This window comes from Euprymna scolopes, chromosome 18 (assembly GCF_053919585.1).
Source record: "Euprymna scolopes isolate OS-2025 chromosome 18, ASM5391958v1, whole genome shotgun sequence".
NCBI lineage: Eukaryota > Metazoa > Mollusca > Cephalopoda > Sepiida > Sepiolidae > Euprymna > Euprymna scolopes.
Genome location: NC_136499.1, coordinates 34474319 through 34496099, shown reverse-complemented (window position 1 = coordinate 34496099; position 21781 = coordinate 34474319). Strand labels below are relative to the sequence as shown.

Sequence of the window (21781 nt, the reverse complement as noted above, 5' to 3'; positions counted from 1 at the left end):
CGTGAAATTTTCGTTTATTTTTGGACAAATATAGAAAGTAAGGGAAATTATTGACAGTTGAAGCTAGACGAAAATTTGTTGCGAATAATTTACAGAGGCGGGAAAATTGTAGTTAAGTCGAATACCTACCAAAAAGGTAACGATAGAGCAGAGATAGACTCGCAACATTTCTTCTGTGAAAAAAGAAGGAAGTAGAGGGAGGTGCAAAAAAAGGTCGTCGCCCACTCGATTTCGAATGCGGTTTTTATCCAATCTATGCATTTAGTATTGAAAATTATATTTAAAACCAAAGTCTGACCCATTTAGGAAGATATTTGGATATCCATTTGCTTGTCTTATTCAAACGATTAAACACGGTTATTACGTGAAAAGCTGATAGAATTAACTCACCAGGACGGTACGTATTCATATATTATCTTAGTTTGCAAACGTACTTTGGTAAATATACGAACACTCCCAGTTATTGGTGTCCATCTTGAAGAAATGGTGGCGCTCCGGCTGTTGCAGATCTGTTGCCAATGGGAATATATTAAAGCGGAGGCCGACGTAATAAGAAATGAATACATATGCTGAAAAGACAAGATGGCGTCAGTGCAGAATTTTCCCAACCGCTATGGAGCACTATGCTACTCTCTTCTGTAAGTATTTTTTTTTTTATTTTGAGACCGAATGAGGAACTGTCTCTATGGATGATCTGTTTAATTTTTGTAGGCATCGGTAGAAACGTTTAGATTTTTTTTTCTATTTTAATGTACGTTGTTATTTGTGTTTAAATAATTGAATCAAAAATATTTCATCATGGAAGTCTTTTAAGTATTTGATTGTTTGCTATAAACAATAAATAAAACAGACTACAGCATTAAAAAAAAAACGAAATATGATTGACAACTAAGTCAGTTTATCTAAGAAGAAATTTATATTTTATATAATTTATATATTTCCAAAGAAATATATAAGTTATATATATATATATATATATATATATATATATATATATATAGATAGATAGATAGATAGATAGATAGATAGATATGATGAAAATAATGGAAATAGTATTCCGACAAAATAGAGAAATAAAAAGGAACAAACCGTATTATGTGTTCATCAACGTTTCGTCTTTATTTCAAGACTTCCTCTGAATGAATGAGATTAAGAAAAAAAAAATTTATTTTTTTTAATCTCATTCATCCAGAGGAAGTCTCGAAATAAAGACGAAACGTTGGTGAACAAATAATACGGTTTGTTCCTAGTTATTTATATAAATATATATATATATAAATTAATTCCTTATATTTTCAATTATAATCTAAATGCCATTTAGTCGATTTTATTTGTATATTCTTATATTTGTATAATTCCAACTTTTCTTCTCTTCTGTTCAGAAGCATCTAGCTTCGAAATGCTATGGGTTAAAAGGATTCTTCCCCACTCTCTTTTTATTATCGTTCTTATTGATCTGATATTCTATATAACTTTATTACACATCTTCTTAATTTAATTTATGAACTGCTCTCCTTAACCATGTGTGTGTGTGTGTGTGTGTGTGTGTACAATTATAATATTATATATCAGTGTTTGGGCAGTTAATCGGAATCGTGAATCGGAAAAATTGGAACTTTTGGGGGGTATCGGACTAGGAATCAGAATCGAAAGATTTTGTGTCTATTTTTCGATGCAAGAAACGATTCTTTTGTTTCACGTTCGTTTGTGTTTAAAACCTTATTTTCCATTGCTAATATCATACTAATGATAAGACAATAAATATTTACAGATTTTAAACAACTACCAGTAAAAACCAAAATTTATAGATCCTTCCACTTCACAAAGGTATTTTTACGTTTCCGAAAATATCTGCATACATTGCACGCTCCGCTAAAATGCTATATCTAAATATTTAAAGATTTAAGAAGAATCGGAATCTAATCGGGTATTATATCGGAATCGGGAAAATATTGCAATCGTCCCACCACTATATATATATATATATATATATATATATATATATATATATATATATATATATATATAAAGCCCCCTCTTGGGTTGAGCACTATCGTAAATAATCTCACTCGCTACTTAATTTAGCTGAAAGAATGCGAAGCTCGCGGTTTGTTTACAAACATACGTTTGAGCACTTTACGAGTGGCGGACGGATGTTTATTTAAATAGACATTCGGACAGATTAATTGCGGCCACCGCTTCCGTAGTCAGGGGGTAGAACTGCCGACTGTCATCACGACAGTTCTAGGTTCGATCCTCGGCTTGGGATAGGTGTTAGTCTAGCGGCACTGATGAGTTGTGAAACAACGAAACAGGACTGTATGTCGATGACTAAAATATATTTTATATATATATATATGTATATATATACATATATATATATATATATATATATATATATATATATATATATATATATATATACAAGTGAACGTGGTTAATAAAACATGTTAAAAACACTTTGAAAAAGACTTAAGAACATGTTTAATTTGAAAAGAAAACACTAAATAAGTGTATAGTCCTTAATCTGCGGATTTCGAAGAAATACCGCCCTTGTCATCAGAGGATATGATTTAGCAAAATGCAGGATCGGATTTTGCTTGAAAAAGTATTTGATGAAACTACAAGTAAGTCATACATCTTACTTGATAATAGCAAGTGAAGCAGAGGGAATAGGGTGAAGAAAAAAAGGTGATTTCACGTGAATGGATAAAGTATCCAATGATGGTAAAATCCAAAACTGCAGAATCCAAAAAAGTTGATTCAATTTCCATTTGCACAAGTAAAATCCAAGGGAATCGCGTAATTGGAAGATGATCCAAAATAATCCAAAAGGCAAAATATATATATAGTGCACTTTAAGAAGAGAAACCGCACACTGTTTGGTAACGCACGTAGCTGTTTACGTGTTTTTCCGAAGGACTGCAATTTTTGTCGAAATAAACAGGTGATTGAAATAGTAATCGAATGGATGATTTTAAATAATAATAACAATAAAAACAACAATTACATTAATTATAGTAATCTATTATAATAAAGTCGTCTGGTTGATCACAATTCGATTAATATGTGCAAAAAGTATAGTTTCACAAATTAATTTTTGATATTGAAAACAAGATTTTATACACTTTTGTTTCAGCAGTTTCAAAATAATAATAATAATAATAATAATAATAATAATAATAATAATTACAGTACTTTGTTTTCGTTTTTTATAAGCGTATTTCCGAATAAGATTTATTTGAAAATGTTTACCTCGTCCCCCAACGAAAATATTCCGGACCCACCGGATTAGCAGCAAAATCCCACCCCTCCATTATAGATGTTTCTTGGTGCTGGGAGATTTCTACTCTGCTAGCTTCTTTTGTTTCTTGTTTCCTCCACTATCACTATCAACATGCACAAATCTAAATGTAATGTGAACAAACATTTTGCTGCCCAACGCCCCACTGCAGGTTTACCCTACAATTCTGGCCGTATCGCAGTAATCTCTTATGCTTCAGTTGCAATGTGCTAGCAAAAATATGTGACGGTTGGAGGGGAGTATATCCTTTTTTATTAAAAATAAAATCTTTTTTCTGCCCAACTCCCTACCCCGGGTTGCTCCTACATATCTGGCCAGTATCACAGTAACCTCTTCCGCTTTTGTTGCAATGTGTTAGCAAAAATATGTGACAAGGGAGTATATCGTTTTTAATGTGTCCTTTCTTTCGCGTGTTTTTATTTATTTATTTATTATTAAAGATTACATTTTTGTTAATCGATGCGGTTCATACTCTGAATGTCCACTAATTTACATATATATATTTGAATTTAATTATTGTTTCAGCTATTTACATGTTTGCTAACATGTCAAATTTGTCAAGAATTTTAACAGATTATCGGACAATGTTTAAAGAAAACATGATATTACATTGTTGAATTAAATTGGAATATTTCTCCAGTACTTACTGACTCATATGGCGACATTCACTCAGGATGGATCGAGCCAACTCTTTTCATAGAAGACACACTGTCCCGGATGAACGTAGACTAACTGTTGTGTTATATAGCCGGTTGCATATTTACGAATGACCAAATCGACGTATGTTGCATACAGGGTCTATATAATAGGGTGTAAATAAGGTGTTTTATATAGTGCGGTTTACGTTCATGTATCACGTTCGAAATGAATGTTTCTGATTAGAGCACAATTGAAGCATGATATTTGACTTTTACCTTTTAAACTTTAATTAAAGCCGTTATAACTACGCAAGGCCCGGCATATTAAGTCAACAATAGGTTCTTTGTTATGATGGGGGCGCGTTCAAAATGAATGTTTCTGTTTAGGGCATAATTGAACATGATACTTGACTTTGGCATTTTAAACTTTAATTCAAGCCATTATAGAAAAATAATTTTATAAAATCAACAGTAGGTTCTCTACAGTGCAATGTAAACTATAATGCATTATGGACTAATTCACTGCGTGGAGGCATGTGAATTTTCCTTTGGGTGCACTGCGGTGAGTCCCCTCTTAATCGATTTGATTGAAAAAAGTGCGAATTCACCGATTTCAATAACAATAAAAAATATGGAGTGTGACACATTCATTGATCATCATTACATCCTGGGTAACATCGGGTCTCCCTACTATCATTAATCAGAAAAGGCCCTACGCAGATCAATCTACATTTCATTGCTAACCGATTCCTGAGAGGTTGAATAATGGCTAATATAAATGAAACGTGTTTAGTTCTTCTTCTTTTCTTCTTCTTCTTCTTCTTCTTCTTCTTCTTCTCCTCCTCCTCCTCCTCATCCTCCTCCTCCTTTATCTTTGTCCAGTATTTTAAGTTCGGGAATATGTGAGGTTTAAAATTAGTATAACGTATGTAGATTTATATCTCTACTTATATATAAAAGACTTTTGTGTGTGTATGTGTGTGTGTGTGTGTGTGTGAGAGAGAGAGAGAGAGAGTTCGTACCCTATGGACTCCGAAACAGCTGGGACCGATCTTTTTTTTAATTTCACACACATATGCATTATGTGAAAGGAAGTGTTTTTAAGTCCCATTGACTACTGTACACTCATTAATCCTTATCCTCGAGTGGCTTCTGCGGCTTGATAAGTGGTGATTTCTATAAACAAAAAACCACCAAAGATTAGAATAATAGTCAAAACAATTCAAATAATACAAAAAATAATTATCAAGCCTCATCTAAAAAATATACAAACACCATATAAAAAAAAAAACAGAATGGACCCGAATTTATTAAAAGGAAAAAAAAAGAAAGAAACTTGGCGCCATTTTTCACCATTCACAAATAACATCTAATGTGAATGCACCTGAAGACGGTCGGAGGTTACATCGGCTGAAACCTTGCGGAAAAAAAAACAAAGATGAGAATAAACAATTCAAATACTACAAAAAATAATTATCAAGTCTCATCTCAAAAATATACAAACATCATATAAAAAATGGAATAGATGCGGATTTATTTTAAAAAAAAAGGAAAAAAAAGAATAGACTTGGCGCTATTTTTCACCATTCACGAATAATATAAAATGTGAATGCAGCTGAAGACGGTCGGAGGTTACATCGGCCGAAACGTTGTGAAAAGAAACAACAAAGATGAGAACAATAATCCAAGCAATCCAAATAATCCAAATATATTTTATATCATTTTTGCTAATCCCTATACTTTTTTGATTATATTAGCCATTCTTTAATTATATTAGCCATTATTGTGCCCCTAATAAGGACTGTTACCGTCAAGATGTAGATCGACTCGCGTAGGGCCTTTCTGATGTTCACATACTTCCGGTTTTTTATAACACGTTTTACTTCTTTACTCTCATGCTCGCATTTATAAGTGTTTTTCTTCATTATCGTGTTAATTTACACTGGCCTGAAGGTAACGTCCTGACCAATGGCGTCAAATATTGACTTTGTAAATGATTTCGAATCTCCCGACGAGTAGAAATTATCACTTCCTACACTGGTGACAGCGAAAGCATGAAACACTAGTGCCTGTAAGTATAAAAATTATTATTAATATTTATAATCATATGTGTGTGTGTTTGTGTGTGTTTTGCTCTTGTACTCTATGTGCATACAAAATCGGTTTAAAAGTATTACGTCGCTCAAATATACTTTCAGACATATACATACATCATTGTGTGTTATCTTAGTAGGAAGGTGTTTGACAGGATAAATAGAAGAATGTCTGCTTATCAGAAGGTATTTGATTCCGCGGTTATTTGATCGAGAAAAGTAAAAAAGAAATTAAAAAAAAAGTAAATCGCATCAATCATGTTTAATAATTCATACACATTGGCCTCGCGCAAAAGCGCTAGGGCACAAAATTTGTTCTACTATTTCTATCTAGGCGCTTTCGATTTTCGAGGACATAATTTTTTGTCCCTTAAATTTCTCTTGTTTTTGAATGTTTAACATTTTTATCGTGATTTTTCTCGTTATGTATCAAATATTTGTCAATGAAACGTGTGTAAAATGTTTCTCATTTTGGCGCATTTATTTCAAGATTTTTATTTTGTTTTTAGAAGATTTAAACATTTTTCCCGCTGAAAAAAAATTAATTAACAGTTTATGTTTTGAAGTTTTAGATATTCTTAAATTTTTTAAATATTACATGCAATAAGACGGTTGCATAGGGGAAGTAGTATGAGAAATACAGATGGAAAGAAAGAAAAAAAGACAGTAAAAGACACATATATATTAATTGAGAATAATAAAACTATTAATACAACTAATACTATAGCACTGTGACTGCTTGTCACGATGTTGATTTGTTTGTCATGTTGTATTTTAAGACATATTTTAATACTAAGAAAATAATCGGAGGATTAGAAACTTAGATTTATTAGTGCTTTGCACGCCTTCTTGTGTAGATTGGCGATCTTTTAAAACAACGCATTTCAGGTACATTAGTACGTGTCAAAGGTAAGACATGTTACTTTTCTCCTTACATGCAGCAGTTCTTTTTAATATTATTATTACATTTTTCACTCCCAAACCAGGCACTTTGCAATTTTGATGTAGGGCGCTACTATCGGGGACATAAGCTACAGGAGTACTATGTAGGGAGTTGGGCAGCAAGATGTCGGTTCACATCACACTTGAACTTCTGCATGTCAGTACAGTTGGGGAAGCAGGAAGCCTGAAGGGAATTCCAAATTCTAGCGGTTCTGGGAAATAAACTACTGGAGTAGAAGGCATTCTTACATCTAGGGATCTCAACTGTGAAGGGGTGGGATTTTGCTGCTTTTCGGATTTGTCGGGGGTATTTACATCGAGGGGGTACAATTTAAGGTTAAATTTAAACTTAATTTAAAGTGTTTTCTTACAAATAAAAGTGGTGTATAACACATTGCTGTTACCAAAGGCAGGATAAGTTATCCTTTTAAATAAGTAAATAAGGCATTAGTACGGTATTCTACCCATATTAAAAAAATAAATCGTAACCGTGATAAAAAAAAATCAGGTAAAATCATGAAAAAGCTTGAGTAGTTATTAGTGCTCTGGGGCCTCTTTGTGTAGATTAGTTATCTTTTAAATTAGTGGATTTCAGGTGAAAATGTTACGCGTAAAAGACAAGATAAGTTACTTTTCTATTTACATGGATAAAGTTTTTTGTGATTTAACTTATTTTAAAGTTTTTTCTTACAAATGAAACTATTTGGTTGAGAAGAAAGTTCTTGTAGAATTTTTCATTTTGATAATTTTCAATAATTGTCCCCACTCTTTATATGTGCCTAAATCAAAACGTAGATTCCATGAACAAAGCTTCTTTCTTAGAACTGCACGCCTGTGGAACTCTCTTCTGTTTGCCTGTTTCCCACCTGACTACAACTTGAATGTCTTCAAGTCTAACATAAATAAATTCCTGATAAACCGCCCCCTTTAGTAAGACACTTTATCAAATCTCCATTACTAACGATTGCTACGATAGTGTCCCATTGATTACTGTACACGCAATAACCCTTATCCCCGAATGGCGTCCGGGTCTTGATAAGTGGTGACTACCATGTAAAAAAAAAAAATTTCAAATAATGTATTTTCAAATAAGTTTTCGTTATAATACCTTTATTTTATATGTCATTTTAGAAAGCGTTTTTCACTCTATCTAAACGTTTAAATTACAAACGTTTTTTTTTTAATTATGTTTATTTTCTAGAACATTGAATACAAGATGGAAAAAAACAAATTCGCACAATTTTCTTGTTTTAATTCATGCTATGTCGAAAAGCTGCTGAAACAGCTTGCGATATCAACGAAGCGTCTGGCTAAGGAAGCACTACTGAACGCACAGCACAATGGCGGTTTAAGAAATTTGTGCCGGCGATGAGAGCCTTGAAGATGATGTTAGTGAAATAGTGGTCGGCTATCGGATGTTGAGAGCCTTAATCGAAACCAATCCATGCACAACTGTTCGAGAACTTGCATCTCAACGTACACGACGATTTCTAACAACTTGAGAGAAATTGGAAGACAAAAAAAACTTAATAAATGAGTATTTCGCAAATTTTTACGCAACAAGAACCATTTTTTAACCGGCGATGAAAATTGGGTTTTTTACGATAACCGGTGATGTTCAGCTCAGTGATTAGACTCCAGAGAATCTACACGACACTTCCTGAAGTCAAAAGGTCAAGTTGACTGTTTAGTGGTCTGCGACCGGTCTCATCCATGAAAATTTACGCAACAAGAACGACCCGTTTCTCGACACTTCCCGAAACCAAATTTGCACCAAAAGAAGGTCATGCTGACTGTTTGGTGCCCTGCAACCGGTCTCATCCGCTACATTGTCTGAATGCAGGCGAAACTATTACGGTGGAGAAGTACTGTCAACAAATGGATGAAATGCATCAGAAACTTCGACAACATGACTCAGCATGAACAGAAAGAGACCAATTCTCCGTCACGACAACGCCCGACTGCACGTTGTGCAACCGAGTCTGCAGAAGTTGAACCATACTCTCTAAACCTCTCACCTACCGACTACCACTTTTTCAAGCATCTCGATAACTTTCTGTGTGAAAAATGCGTTAAAAAAAAACTAAGCGATATCATAGTCGCTTTCAGCGACTTCATCGCCACCAGAACGCAAGATTTTAGGCTACTTGCATAAATACACTTGTTTTGCGTTAGAAAAAGTATGTTGATTCTGATGGTGCTTATTTTGATCAATAAATTTTTGTTTGAGCTGAGATATGCTCATTTTAATTTAAAAGTTAAAACCGCCAGAACTTTTTTGTCAACCTGATAGTGCAAAACACATTACTGTTACCAAAGGCAAAGTAAGTTACTCTTGCATAAGAAAACAAGGTACTTGTACGGAATTCTACCAATATGAAAAGATAATCAAAATCTTAACCGTGACGGAAAAAGTCGTACAATAAAAAAAATAGGTAAAATCATCGAGTAGTTTTTAGTAGTTATTAATACTCTGGAGGCTTTCTTGTGTAGATTAGTAATCTTTTAAAACAACGCATTTCAGGTAAAAACATTATTACCTGCTTACTTGTAAAAGGCAATATGAGTTAGTTTTTTACACGGAGAAGAGTTTTGTGCTTTAACTTATTTTAAGATGTTTTTTCTTACAAATAAAAGTAGTGTACCACAATTACTGTTACCAAATGCAAGATAAGTTAATTTTAAATAACAAATAAGGTATTAATTTATTTCATTGCGGACTATTATCTTCATCTTAGTTGTTGTTTCACGATGTTTCGACTAACTATTCCTCTGGCCTTCGTCAGGTGGTAACCGCGACGGATAGGAACTTCAAATCTCCTAACTGCATTCTCAACATCCACTGCCATCCGTAGTTGTTGTCGTCTCACCACGTTTTGGCCAAGTAAGCCTCTGGCCGTCTTTGGTTAGGATTGAAACCGCTATTTTCAGACAATTCTCACCTGGAACCGTAGAGATTCAACGTCTCTACTCACTGTGCCACGGGCCCCGATGTAATGTATAGGACCGGTTGCAAGCCACCAAACAGTTAGCATGACCTTCTTTTGGTGCAACTTTGGCTTCGGGAGACGTCGAGGGCGTTTATTTATTATCTGATCTTCCACGATCATGTCGTTCCGAATGGTATATATAGTATTTTAATTGGAATGGTATATATCGTATATAATCTGAATTCGTTATTGAAATGAAATGGATTAATGAAATAAAATAATAAAATAATACTCCTCTCAATAATGAATTCCAATTCAATAAACAAATGAGGTGTTTTTACAGAATTCTACTCATATGAAATAATAAACAAAATGTTAAGCGTAACGGAAAGAAAACATCGTACAACAAAAAACGGAAAGAAAACATCATACAACGAAAAACGTAAAGAAAACATCGTATAACGAAAAAGGTAAACAAAAAATCCTACAATAAAATACGGAAAGAAGACATTGTAAAACAAAAAAAGAAAACATCGTACGACTAAAAACATAGAGAAAACATTGTACAAAAAAAAACGGAAAAAACATCATACAAAAAGAAAACGTAAAAAAAACATCATGAAACAAAAAGAACGGAAAGAAAACATCATACAACAATAAACGGAAAGAAAATATTGTAAAACAAAAAACACAAAAACATCGTACAACGAAAAACGAAAGAGAACCTCGTACAACTAAAAACGTAGAGAAAACATTGTACAACAAAAAACTTAAAGAAAGCATCATGAAACAAAAAACCGAAATAAAACATTGTACAACAAAAAACAGAAAGAAAACATCATGAAACAAAAAAAACAAAAGGAAACATCGTGAAACAAAAAACGGAAAGAAAATATCATGAAACAAAACAAAACAGAACGAAAACATCATACAACAAAAAATGGAATGAATATATCATGATACAAAAAAAATGGAAAGATAACATCATAAATAAAAAATGGAAAGAAAGCATCATGAAACAAAAAGCGAAAACATCATACAACAAAAAACGGAAAGAAAACATCATGAATCAAAAATAGTAAAGAAAACATCATTAAACAAAAAATGGAAAGAAAGCATAATAAAGCTAAAAACGTAAAGAAAATATCGTACAACAAAAAACGAAAGAAAACTTCATACAATAAAAAACTGAAAGAAAACTTCATACAATAAAAGACGGAAAGAAAACATCATGAACTAAAAACGGAAAGAAAACTTCATACAACAAAAAACGGAAAGAAAACTTCATACAATAAAAAACGGAAAGAAAACTTCATACAATAAAAAACGGAAAGAAAACATCATGAAACTAAAAACGGAAAGAAAACATCATACAACAAAAAACGGAAAAAAAACTTCATACAATAAAAAACGGAAAGAAAATATCCTGCAACAAAAAAACGGAAAGAAAACATCATAAAACAAAAAACGAAAGAAAACATCATGAAACAAAAAAAACGTAAAGAAAACATCATACAACAAAAAATGGAAAGAAAAAATCATAAAACAAAAAAAAACTAACAGAAAACATCATGAAACAAAAATAGTAAAGAAAACATCATAAAAAACGTAAAGAAAACATCATGAAACAAAAAGCGGAAAGAAAACATCATTAATCAAAAATAGTAAAGAAAACATCATTAAACAAAAAACGGAAAGAAAACATCGTACAACAAAAAACGGAAAGAAAACATCATACAATAAAAAAGAAAGAAAACATCATGCAACAAAAAACGGAAATAAAACATCATAAAACAAAAAACGAAAGAAAACATAATGAAACAAAAAAAAACGTAAAGAAAACATCATACAACAAAAATGGACAGAAAAAATAATTAAACAAAAAAACGGAAAGAAAACATCGGGAAACAAAAAGCGGAAAGAAAACATCATGAATCAAAAATAGTAAAGAAAACATCATTAAACAAAAAGCGGAAAGAAAACATCATTAAACAAAAAACGGAAAGAAAACTTCATGAAACTAAAAACGGAAAGAAAACATCATAAAACAAAAAACGAAAGAAAACTTCATACAATAAAAAACGGAAAGAAAACTTCATACAATAAAAAACGGAAAGAAAACATCCTGCAACAAAAAACGGAAATAAAACATCATAAAACAAAAAACGAAAGAAAACATCATAAAACATAAAACGTAAAGAAAACATCATACAACAAATATGGAAAGAAAAAATCATAAAACAAAAAAACGAAAAGAAAACATCATGAAACAAAAACGGAAAGAAAACATCATAAAAACGTAAAGAAAACATCATGAAACAAAAAACGGAAATAAAACATCATTAAACAAAAAGCGGAAAGAAAACATCATGAATCAAAAATAGTAAAGAAAACATCATTAAACTAAAAACGGAAAGAAAACATCATTAAACAAAAAACGGAAAGAAAACTTCATGAAACTAAAAACGGAAAGAAAACATCATAAAACAAAAAACGAAAGAAAACTTAATACAATAAAAAACGGAAAGAAAACTTCATACAATAAAAAACGGAAAGAAAACATCCTGCAACAAAAAACGTAAAGAAAACATCATAAAACAAAAAACGAAAGAAAACATCATAAAACAAAAAACGTAAAGAAAACATCATACAACAAAAATGGAAAGAAAAAATCATAAAAAAAAACGAAAAGAAAACATCATGAAACAAAAAATGGAAAGAAAACATCATAAAAAACGTAAAGAAAACATCATGAAACAAAAAACGGCAATAAAACATCGAGAGACAAAAAGCGGAAAGAAAACATCATGAATAAAAAATAGTAAAGAAAACATCATTAAACAAAAAACGGAAAGAAAACATCATTAAACAAAAAACGGAAAGAAAACTTCATGAAACTAAAAACGGAAAGAAAACATCATAAAACAAAAAACGAAAGAAAACTTCATACAATAAAAAACGGAAAGAAAACTTCATACAATAAAAAACGGAAAGAAAACATCCTGCAACAAAAAACGGAAAGAAAACATCATAAAACAAAAAACGAAAGAAAACATCATAAAACAAAAAACGTAAAGAAAACATCATACAACAAAAATGGAAAGAAAAAATCATAAAACAAAAAAACGAAAAGAAAACATCATGAAACAAAAACGGAAAGAAAACATCATAAAAACGTAAAGAAAACATCATGAAACAAAAACCGGAAATAAAACATCATTAAACAAAAAGCGGAAAGAAAACATCATGAATCAAAAATAGTAAAGAAAACATCATTAAACTAAAAACGGAAAGAAAACATCATTAAACAAAAAGCGGAAAGAAAACTTCCTGATACTAAAAACGGAAAGAAAACATCATAAAACAAAAAACGAAAGAAAACTTAATACAATAAAAAACGGAAAGAAAACTTCATACAATAAAAAACGGAAAGAAAACATCCTTCAACAAAAAACGTATAGAAAACATCATAAAACAAAAAACGAAAGAAAACATCATAAAACAAAAAACGTAAAGAAAACATCATACAACAAAAATGGAAAGAAAAAATCATAAAAAAAACGAAAAGAAAACATCATGAAACAAAAACGGAAAGAAAACATAATAAAAAACGTAAAGAAAACATCATGAAACAAAAAACGGAAATAAAACATCGAGAGACAAAAAGCGGAAAGAAAACATCATGAATAAAAAATAGTAAAGAAAACATCATTAAACAAAAAACGGAAAGAAAACATCATTAAACAAAAAACGGAAAGAAAACTTCATGAAACTAAAAACGGAAAGAAAACATCATAAAACAAAAAACGAAAGAAAACTTCATACAATAAAAAACGGAAAGAAAACTTCATGCAATAAAAAACGGAAAGAAAACATCCTGCAACAAAAAACGGAAAGAAAACATCATAAAACAAAAAACGAAAGAAAACATCATAAAACAAAAAACGTAAAGAAAACATCATACAACAAAAATGGAAAGAAAAAATCATAAAACAAAAAAACGAAAAGAAAACTTCATACAATAAAAAACGGAAAGAAAACTTCATACAATAAAAAACGGAAAGAAAACATCCTGCAACAAAAAACGGAAAGAAAACATCATAAAACCAAAAACGAAAGAAAACATCATGACTAAAAAATAGTAAAGAAAACATCATTAAACAAAAAACGGAAAGAAATCATCATGAAACTAAAAACGGAAAGAAAACATCGTACAACAAAAAACAGAAGGAAAACTTCATATAATAAAAAACGGAAAGAAAACTTCATACAATAAAAATCGGAAAGAAAACTTCATACAAAAAAAACGGAAAGAAAACATCCTGCAACAAAAAACGGAAAGAGAACATCATAAAACAAAAAACGAAAGAAAACATCATGAATCAAAAATAGTAAAGAAAACATCATTAAACAAAAAACGGAAATAAAGCATCATGAAACTAAAAACGGAAAGAAAACATCGTACAACAAAAAACGGAAAGAAAACTTCATACAACAAAAAACGGAAAGAAAACTTCATACAACAAAAAACGGAAAGAAAACTTCATACAATAAAAAACGGAAAGAAAACTTCATACAACAAAAAACGGAAAGAAAACATCCTGCAACAAAAAATTGAAAGAAAACATCATAAAACAAAAAACGAAAGAAACATCATGAAACAAAAAAAACGTAAAGAAAACATCATACAACAAAAAAACGGAAAGAAAAAATCATAAAACAAAAAAACAAAAAGAAAACATCATGAAACAAAAACGGAAAGAAAACATCATAAAAACGGAAAGAAAACATCGGGAAACAAAAACGGAAAGAAAACATCATGAAACAAAAAATAGAAGGAAAACATCATGAAAAAAAAAACGGAATGAAAACATCATGAAACACAAAACGGAAAGAAAACATCATACAACAAAAATGTAAAGAAAACGTGATGAAACAATAAAAATGGAAAGAAAACATCATACAACAAAAAACGAAAAGAATACATCATTAAACAAAAAACAAAACGAAAAGAAAACATCATGAAACAAAAACCGGAAAGAAAACATCATGAAACAAAAAACGGAAAGAAAACATCATGAACAAAAAAATTGAAAGAAAACATACAACAAAAAACAGAAGAAAACGTCATACATAAAAAACGGAAAGAAAAGATCATGAAACAAAAAAAGGGACAGAAAACTTCATACAACAAAAAATGGAAAGAAAACATCATGATACAAAAAAAATTGACAGAAAACATCATATACAAAAAAACGGAAAGAAAACATCATGATACAAAAAACGGAAAGAAAACATCATGAAAGAAAAAACTAAAAGAAAACATCATGAAATAAAAAAGGAAAGAAAACATCATGAAACAAAAAACGGAAAGAAAACATCATGAAACAAAAAACGGAAAGAAAACATCATACAACAAAAAACGGAAAGAAAACATCATGTAACAAAAAACGGAAAGACAAAATCATGAAACAAAAAAACGGAAAGAAAACATCATGAAACAAAAAAACGGGAAAAGACATCATACAACAAAATATGGAAAGAAAGCCTCATACAAAAAAAGGAAAGAAAGCATCATGAAACAAAAAAGCGAAAGAAAACATCATACAACGAAAAAATGGAAAGAAAGCATCATGAAACAAAAAAAATCGGAAAGAAAACATCATACAATAAAAAACGGAAAGAAAACATCATGAAACTAAAAACGGAAGAAAACATTATGAAACTAAAAACGGAAAGAAAACATCGTGCAACGAAAAAATGGAAAGAAAATATCGTACAACAAAAAACGGAAAAAAAACGGAAAAAAAACATTGTACACAAAAAAACGGAAAGAAAACATCGTACAACAAAAAACAAGTTACTATCTTTAAGAGCATATCTGAGAAATTTTACCACATCCTGTCTGCTCCCCCATTCGACTAACATTCACATCTGTGGTGGCTTCAATGTCCACAATGGGGAATAGCTGACCCACTCAAAAAGACAGATGATGAGGGGAGGTTCTTTCATGACTTCTCCATTGCCTATGACCTCACTCAGATTGCTCACGAACCCACCCGTGTGCCCGATACTACCGGCCAGTATGCAAGTCTTCTAGACCTTTTTCTCACAACTTCCCCTGAGCTATGTTTGTGTTCAGTTCAATTTCCTCTGGGATCTTCCGACCATTCGGTTGTATGAGTTAAGATAAGAATGAAATGTAACAAGTCTTCAGACGTACCTCTCCACCGTATAGTATATCGATACTGGCTAACTGGGATAGCTTCCGTACATTTATATCTGATCTACCTCTGCATTCCATGTTCAAAAGGGATGTGTCCTCTATAGTATCAGATATGATCGTATGGTTAATTGAAGGTATAAACCGATTCTTACTATCCAAAAAGTTCCAACAAAAACCTAACAGCCAGCCACGGTTCTCCCCAGAATGTGCTGCTTGCGCCATTGCGCACAGAAATCACTTTTTCCATAGCTACCAACGTAATAGATGTACTGAGACTAAAGCTGCTTTCAGGACTGCCAGCAACCACTATAAAAAAGTAATAAAAAATGCAAGAGAGCTATATGCTCAGTCCGTTAACTCCAAAGTAGCTGAGCAGCGGCTTGGTTCCCACCAGTTTTGGCAAATAGCAAATAGGATCCTGAAAAGAAGCGTGCGTTCTATCCCAACCATTATCAATGGACCTGAGATCATCTCGTCAGCATCAGACAAGGCCAAACTATTTGCCATGAACTTTGCAACTAATTATACCCTATGTGACCAAAGCCATCAACTTCCTCCTATAACAACACGCAATGCAACATAATAATATCTGTGCATGATGTCGCCAAGCTAATCAAGAACCTTGATTCCAGTAAAGCAACTGGCCCTGATGGCATTCCAATTATAGTATTGAAAAAGCTTCAACCAGGACTTGCCCCCATACTTACAAAACTGTTTAAGCGTTGTCTTAAGGAGAATTGCTTCCCAACACCCTGGAAAACCTCATCAGTATGCCCTGTATTTAAGAATTCAGGTGACAGATCATCTCCCTCTCAGTACAAAACAATGTCTCCTGTCTTACTTAAGGGGGCGGTTTATCAGTAACTTGTTTATGTTGGACTTGAAGACATCCAAGTTATAGTCAGGTGAGAAACAGGCAAACGAAACAGAGTTCCTCAGGCGTGCACTTCTAAGAAAGAAGCTTTGTTCATGGAATCTACGTTTTGGTTTAGGCACAGATAAAGAGCAGGGAAAATTACTGACAGTGGTTTCAGCTAGACGGATGTTTTTCGTGAAAGATTAGCTAGAGCTGATCAGAGATTGGAGCTCAGATGAGCACTTCCCATGGAAATAACGATAAAACAACGACAGGCTTGCAACGTCCCTTCTGTGGGAGATAGGTTGCAGGGAAGAGAAAAGCGCATCCCCCACTCGGCAATGAAGTCTATTTTGTACTCTGTTAAGGCAGGATAGGCTGTTTTTAGCAGCTCCTGCCCAGATATGGCAGCAGTACTCCATCCTTGGACGTACTTGGTTTTTATATAGGTACTGTATAAATATCGCTGAAGGTGCAGATATTAACCAGTTTTGTATATAATACGTAACGAAATGTCCATGTGTGGAGTTATTTTCCTTCCGTTAAAAAGACGTGCACTTGTAAAGCTTGTTTTATATTACGCATAAATTTAAATAAATTTGAATCTATTATAAAAACCTCTTTTATTTATGTAACCTATATTTCTTTGAACTACAAGGACAATAATTTTGTTCAGACTATTAAAATAATTTCCAACTCTAATAATAATGTTTCTGAATTTTTGGAGATGAAGATTGGCTTTTCGTATTATTTGGATTCTTCAGATAACTATTCTCATCTTGAATATTATTTTTACAACTTTTTCGATCGATGTAAGCTACGACCTTCTTCAGGTTTATCTTGTTGAACTCGAGGATCTTTCTGTCGAACTCCGAAATCTGCACGGAATTTCGAACAGAAATCTCTATTTATTTCACGGGGTAGCATCATGACTACCGAGAGAGTAGGCCGGTGAACATGACAGCGTGACGTCATTACCAGATCAATGTGTAGGTAAAGGTATCTTAAGTTTCCGGTGTTCAGCCACGTGGCAATAAAAAATATTTTTCGTTGCCTTAGATTGTGGCTGTGGTAATTTTATGAAAGTAGTCCAAACTTGCATGTTTTTATTCTAAAAATAAAAAAAAACAATTCTCCATTTGGATAATTATAATAATTGAACATTGGGATAATTTTAATCTAACAAAATGTAACAGTAAGTGGATTGTTTTGGAACATTTATATCTATCGAAGACAATCGAATATTTCATTTTATTTACTTTTTTTTAAACTGCAAAACAACCAATTTTTTATGAGAATATTTTTCAGTCTGTTCTTTTAATAATAGATAAAACTTTTCATTGAGTATTTCCAAATATTTTAAAATTAGAAGCATTTCTCACGACAGTTTTTTGTTTTGTTTTGTTTTTTTCTTTTTTTAACTAAAACGATTGATGAATTAATATTTTAGCATCGGGCGTAATTTATTTCTTTTAAATGTATTAAAACTTAAAAGTGTTTGCTTTTTTGTTTTATAACATTTTATCTGTAAATAATTTACGCGTCTAAATTGGGAAATGAAATTTATTTCTTTGAAATATATTTAAAACTTGAAAGTTTTTGCTTGTTTTATAACATTTTATCTGTAAATAATTTACATGACTGAAATGGGAAATGAAATGGGAAATTCTCTATTCTCTCCCGAGACATACGGACACAAATTCATCTTAAAAATTCATTAACTAATCAGTTTTAATTAAAGCTGTGATATAAACTAAAAATAAAAAGTACATTAAATTTTAGTTAACATATTTTCTTGGATTTATCTTATAAATAAATATCGTTTGGTATTTGGGCCGTTTACTTACCGTGCTGAAATAATAACGCTATTAAGAAAGCCATTTTTAATAGTTATTTTATATTTTTTATATTTTTATAATAGTTATTTATTTTATTTAATAGTTATTTTATATTTTTTATATTTTTATAATAGTTATTTATTTTATTTAATAGTTATTTTATATTTTTTATATGTTTAATTTAATAGTTTTCTAACTATTTTGCACTTTTACCTCACAATTTAATGAGAAAATAAAGATACCATAAAATTAAACTTGGAAATCCTTTCTAAAATATAGCACGGTGCGTACACTGCACAAGCACTATTATTATTATTATTATTATTATTATTATTATTATTATTATTATTATTATAACGACAACAACAATGATAAAAAAAAATGTACTTCACGGGGAACGAGGACCCTGCGTAAACGGGTTTTAATTTAATGGTTGTCCCCTAAAAAGCGCATACGCAAAAGGTTTTCATTGGTTAATTTAATCACGAAAACTTTTTTGAAGGTCTTATTTGAGGCAAAAAGGGCCGAAAGCATTATTTGAATATGTATGAAAAAGTAAATGTAACAAAAAATAATAATATTAGTGTGAAAAATATAATAATAAAAATAAATTAAAATAAAATGAAAATAAAATAAAAACAAGTACGGAATAAAAGTATGGATTAAATTTAATTAAAGAAATTAAAAATTTTCAAAAAAATACATGCTCGATTATAAAAAAAAGTGTTAAAGATATATGCGAAGAAACTGAAAGAAAACCTCAGGGAGCAGCTATTAAATTAAAACCCGAAATCGATAGCGCCACACCAACTAATTGTGAAAAGTCAGGAAGGATGGAAAGTCCGAGGTAGGAGAGAACTAACTAGATCTCCACTGGAAGTGTGCAGTTCAAATCTGGTTCCTTGGGGAGGCATTTTGTCACTCAAACACCAGGAAACACCAATGGCCGATGCTAACGAGAAATCAATGGCAACGGCTGTTGTGATAACGCGCAATCATTTGCATGAGTGGTCAAGAGGTATAGAACATTGGAAATCTGGGGAGACTTTACTGCCAGTGAGCAATCACTGATGATGGCCTGTGAGACAACTCATAGTGAGGGAAATAATAATAATAATAATAATAATAATAATAATAATAATAATAATAATTATTATTATTATTATTATTATTATTATTATTATTATTAATAATAATAATAATAATAATAATAATAATGTCCCCTCCCAAAGCACTACCACCACTTAATATCGTAGATGTTTACTATATTTTCTTAGTTTAGATTAAAATCAATGTTCACGTTATAGTATGATTGTCTTTTAGTAGTTATGTGAACTTCATTTCCGTATTCATGTCTAACAAATTTCCTAATGAACCGCCCCCTTAAGTAAACACTTCATCAAATCTCCACACTAACGTAATGTACTCGCAATAACCCTTATCCTTGAGTGGCTTCCGGGCCTTGATAAGGGGTGATCACTGTGTAAAAAAAAATGTATTCTGCACTGATATGAAAATGAATACTATAGCGTAGTATATGATTCCTAACCATGTAACTGATGAAAATACTCTACACATTTTGATGAAAAACATGGGGAAAAAAATGGACATAGAAGAACAGAAAACCAAAACTTTAAATATAATTTCTGTATTTAAAGTAATAATCATTTAAATATTTCAACATATAATCTTGTTGGGAAAATCCAGCTCCCCAATAAGGGGCACTTTGGATAGGAACAAGAATAAAAATTGTCTCAGTCATAAAGGATTTCCCCACCACCGGCTGAGGACAAGAAAGGTGAATTGTAGCACCAGAACAGATACTACACTGTGATCTTGTCTCGAAGGCCAAGAATTGTTTGTGTTTTATGTTTTTTAATTGTTTATTCCCTAAATTCAGAATTCAGTTTTATCAGTATTAAATCGTATATTGTTTTAAAATTACGTAATTTTACATAGATTATATTTATATTTTATATTGAATAAAGTCCAGTTTCATTATCAATTGAATTGGGTTCCTTTCTTTTCTTTTTTTAACATGTTTTAATGCTATTTTTAAAAATGCTGTCATATAGTATCGACAGTAACAGTCCGCGAAATCTTACCTACATTGCCCGCAGGCATTTATCAGTTAACGGACCTTCTATATCTCGGTGGCCGTGGCAGCATGCTCTTGTTCCGTCAGTCATGACTGGATTGTTGCATTAAGTAATTCGCAATTGTATTTTTCGGGCGCCCACACAATTTCTAGAAGAATATCACTCTACAATTAATTTTTTTTAAGTATTCTAACCACTGCGCCGTGTGTCTATGCGGAAATTCCGTGCAGATTCTTGAATTCGACAAAAAGATTCGCAAGTTCGACAAGATATATCTGAAAAAGGTCGGAGGTTACATCGACCAAAACGTAGTGAAAATAACACTCAAGATAATAACATAATTATGTTCGTCTCTTCATTTATTTATTTTTGTCATTATCGCTAATGTCTGAATTCATGTTTTGAAACATGACAGAAATCATAAATCTATGACGTCACGTAAAACTGTAAATATTTCGTTAGAGTTTCGATTTCGATTGATGGTCATGGAACTCGCTGTATTTGTTTGGAATTTCTAATTTACTATTTATGCAATATTTCATTTTTCTAAAACATAGTTAAGATCTCTGATATTTTGAATTGACACAAATTGCTGCGTTTAAAAAGAACTGTGATAGATAGAAAAATTGTAGATGACAGTCTCTCTCTCTCCTCTGATCTCAAGCACGTGGTTGAATGAAGTAAAAGGTGTCTGGTTAACGCATACAAAACCAAGCTTCCATATTTTCATAAACAACATTCTGAGGCCGATTTGGCTCAAATTGAAATCAATAACTTTCCTCTTGAGGAACTATCCTTCTGTGATTAGCTCCTGGGACTGACCTTCACGTCTGACCTTACATCCAAGTAGTTGCC

The 21781-nt window shown here is 31.6% G+C and overlaps 1 protein-coding gene across 2 annotated transcripts in view; it reads left to right on the top strand.

Moving 5' to 3' along the window:
• Positions 1 to 526: 526 nt before the first annotated feature.
• Positions 527 to 21781, top strand: part of LOC145297583 (tyrosinase-like protein 2) — a 95251-nt gene continuing 73996 nt past the window's right edge. The window contains exon 1 of one of the 2 annotated variants that reach the window (XM_080143625.1): positions 527 to 638. In XM_080143625.1, the coding sequence (XP_079999751.1) occupies positions 567 to 638 (72 nt within the window). In that variant the 5' untranslated portion in view covers positions 527 to 566. Of the gene's footprint in view, positions 639 to 5846; positions 6014 to 21781 lie in introns of those variants that run through there. The other variant, XM_080143626.1, reaches the window with a different exon arrangement.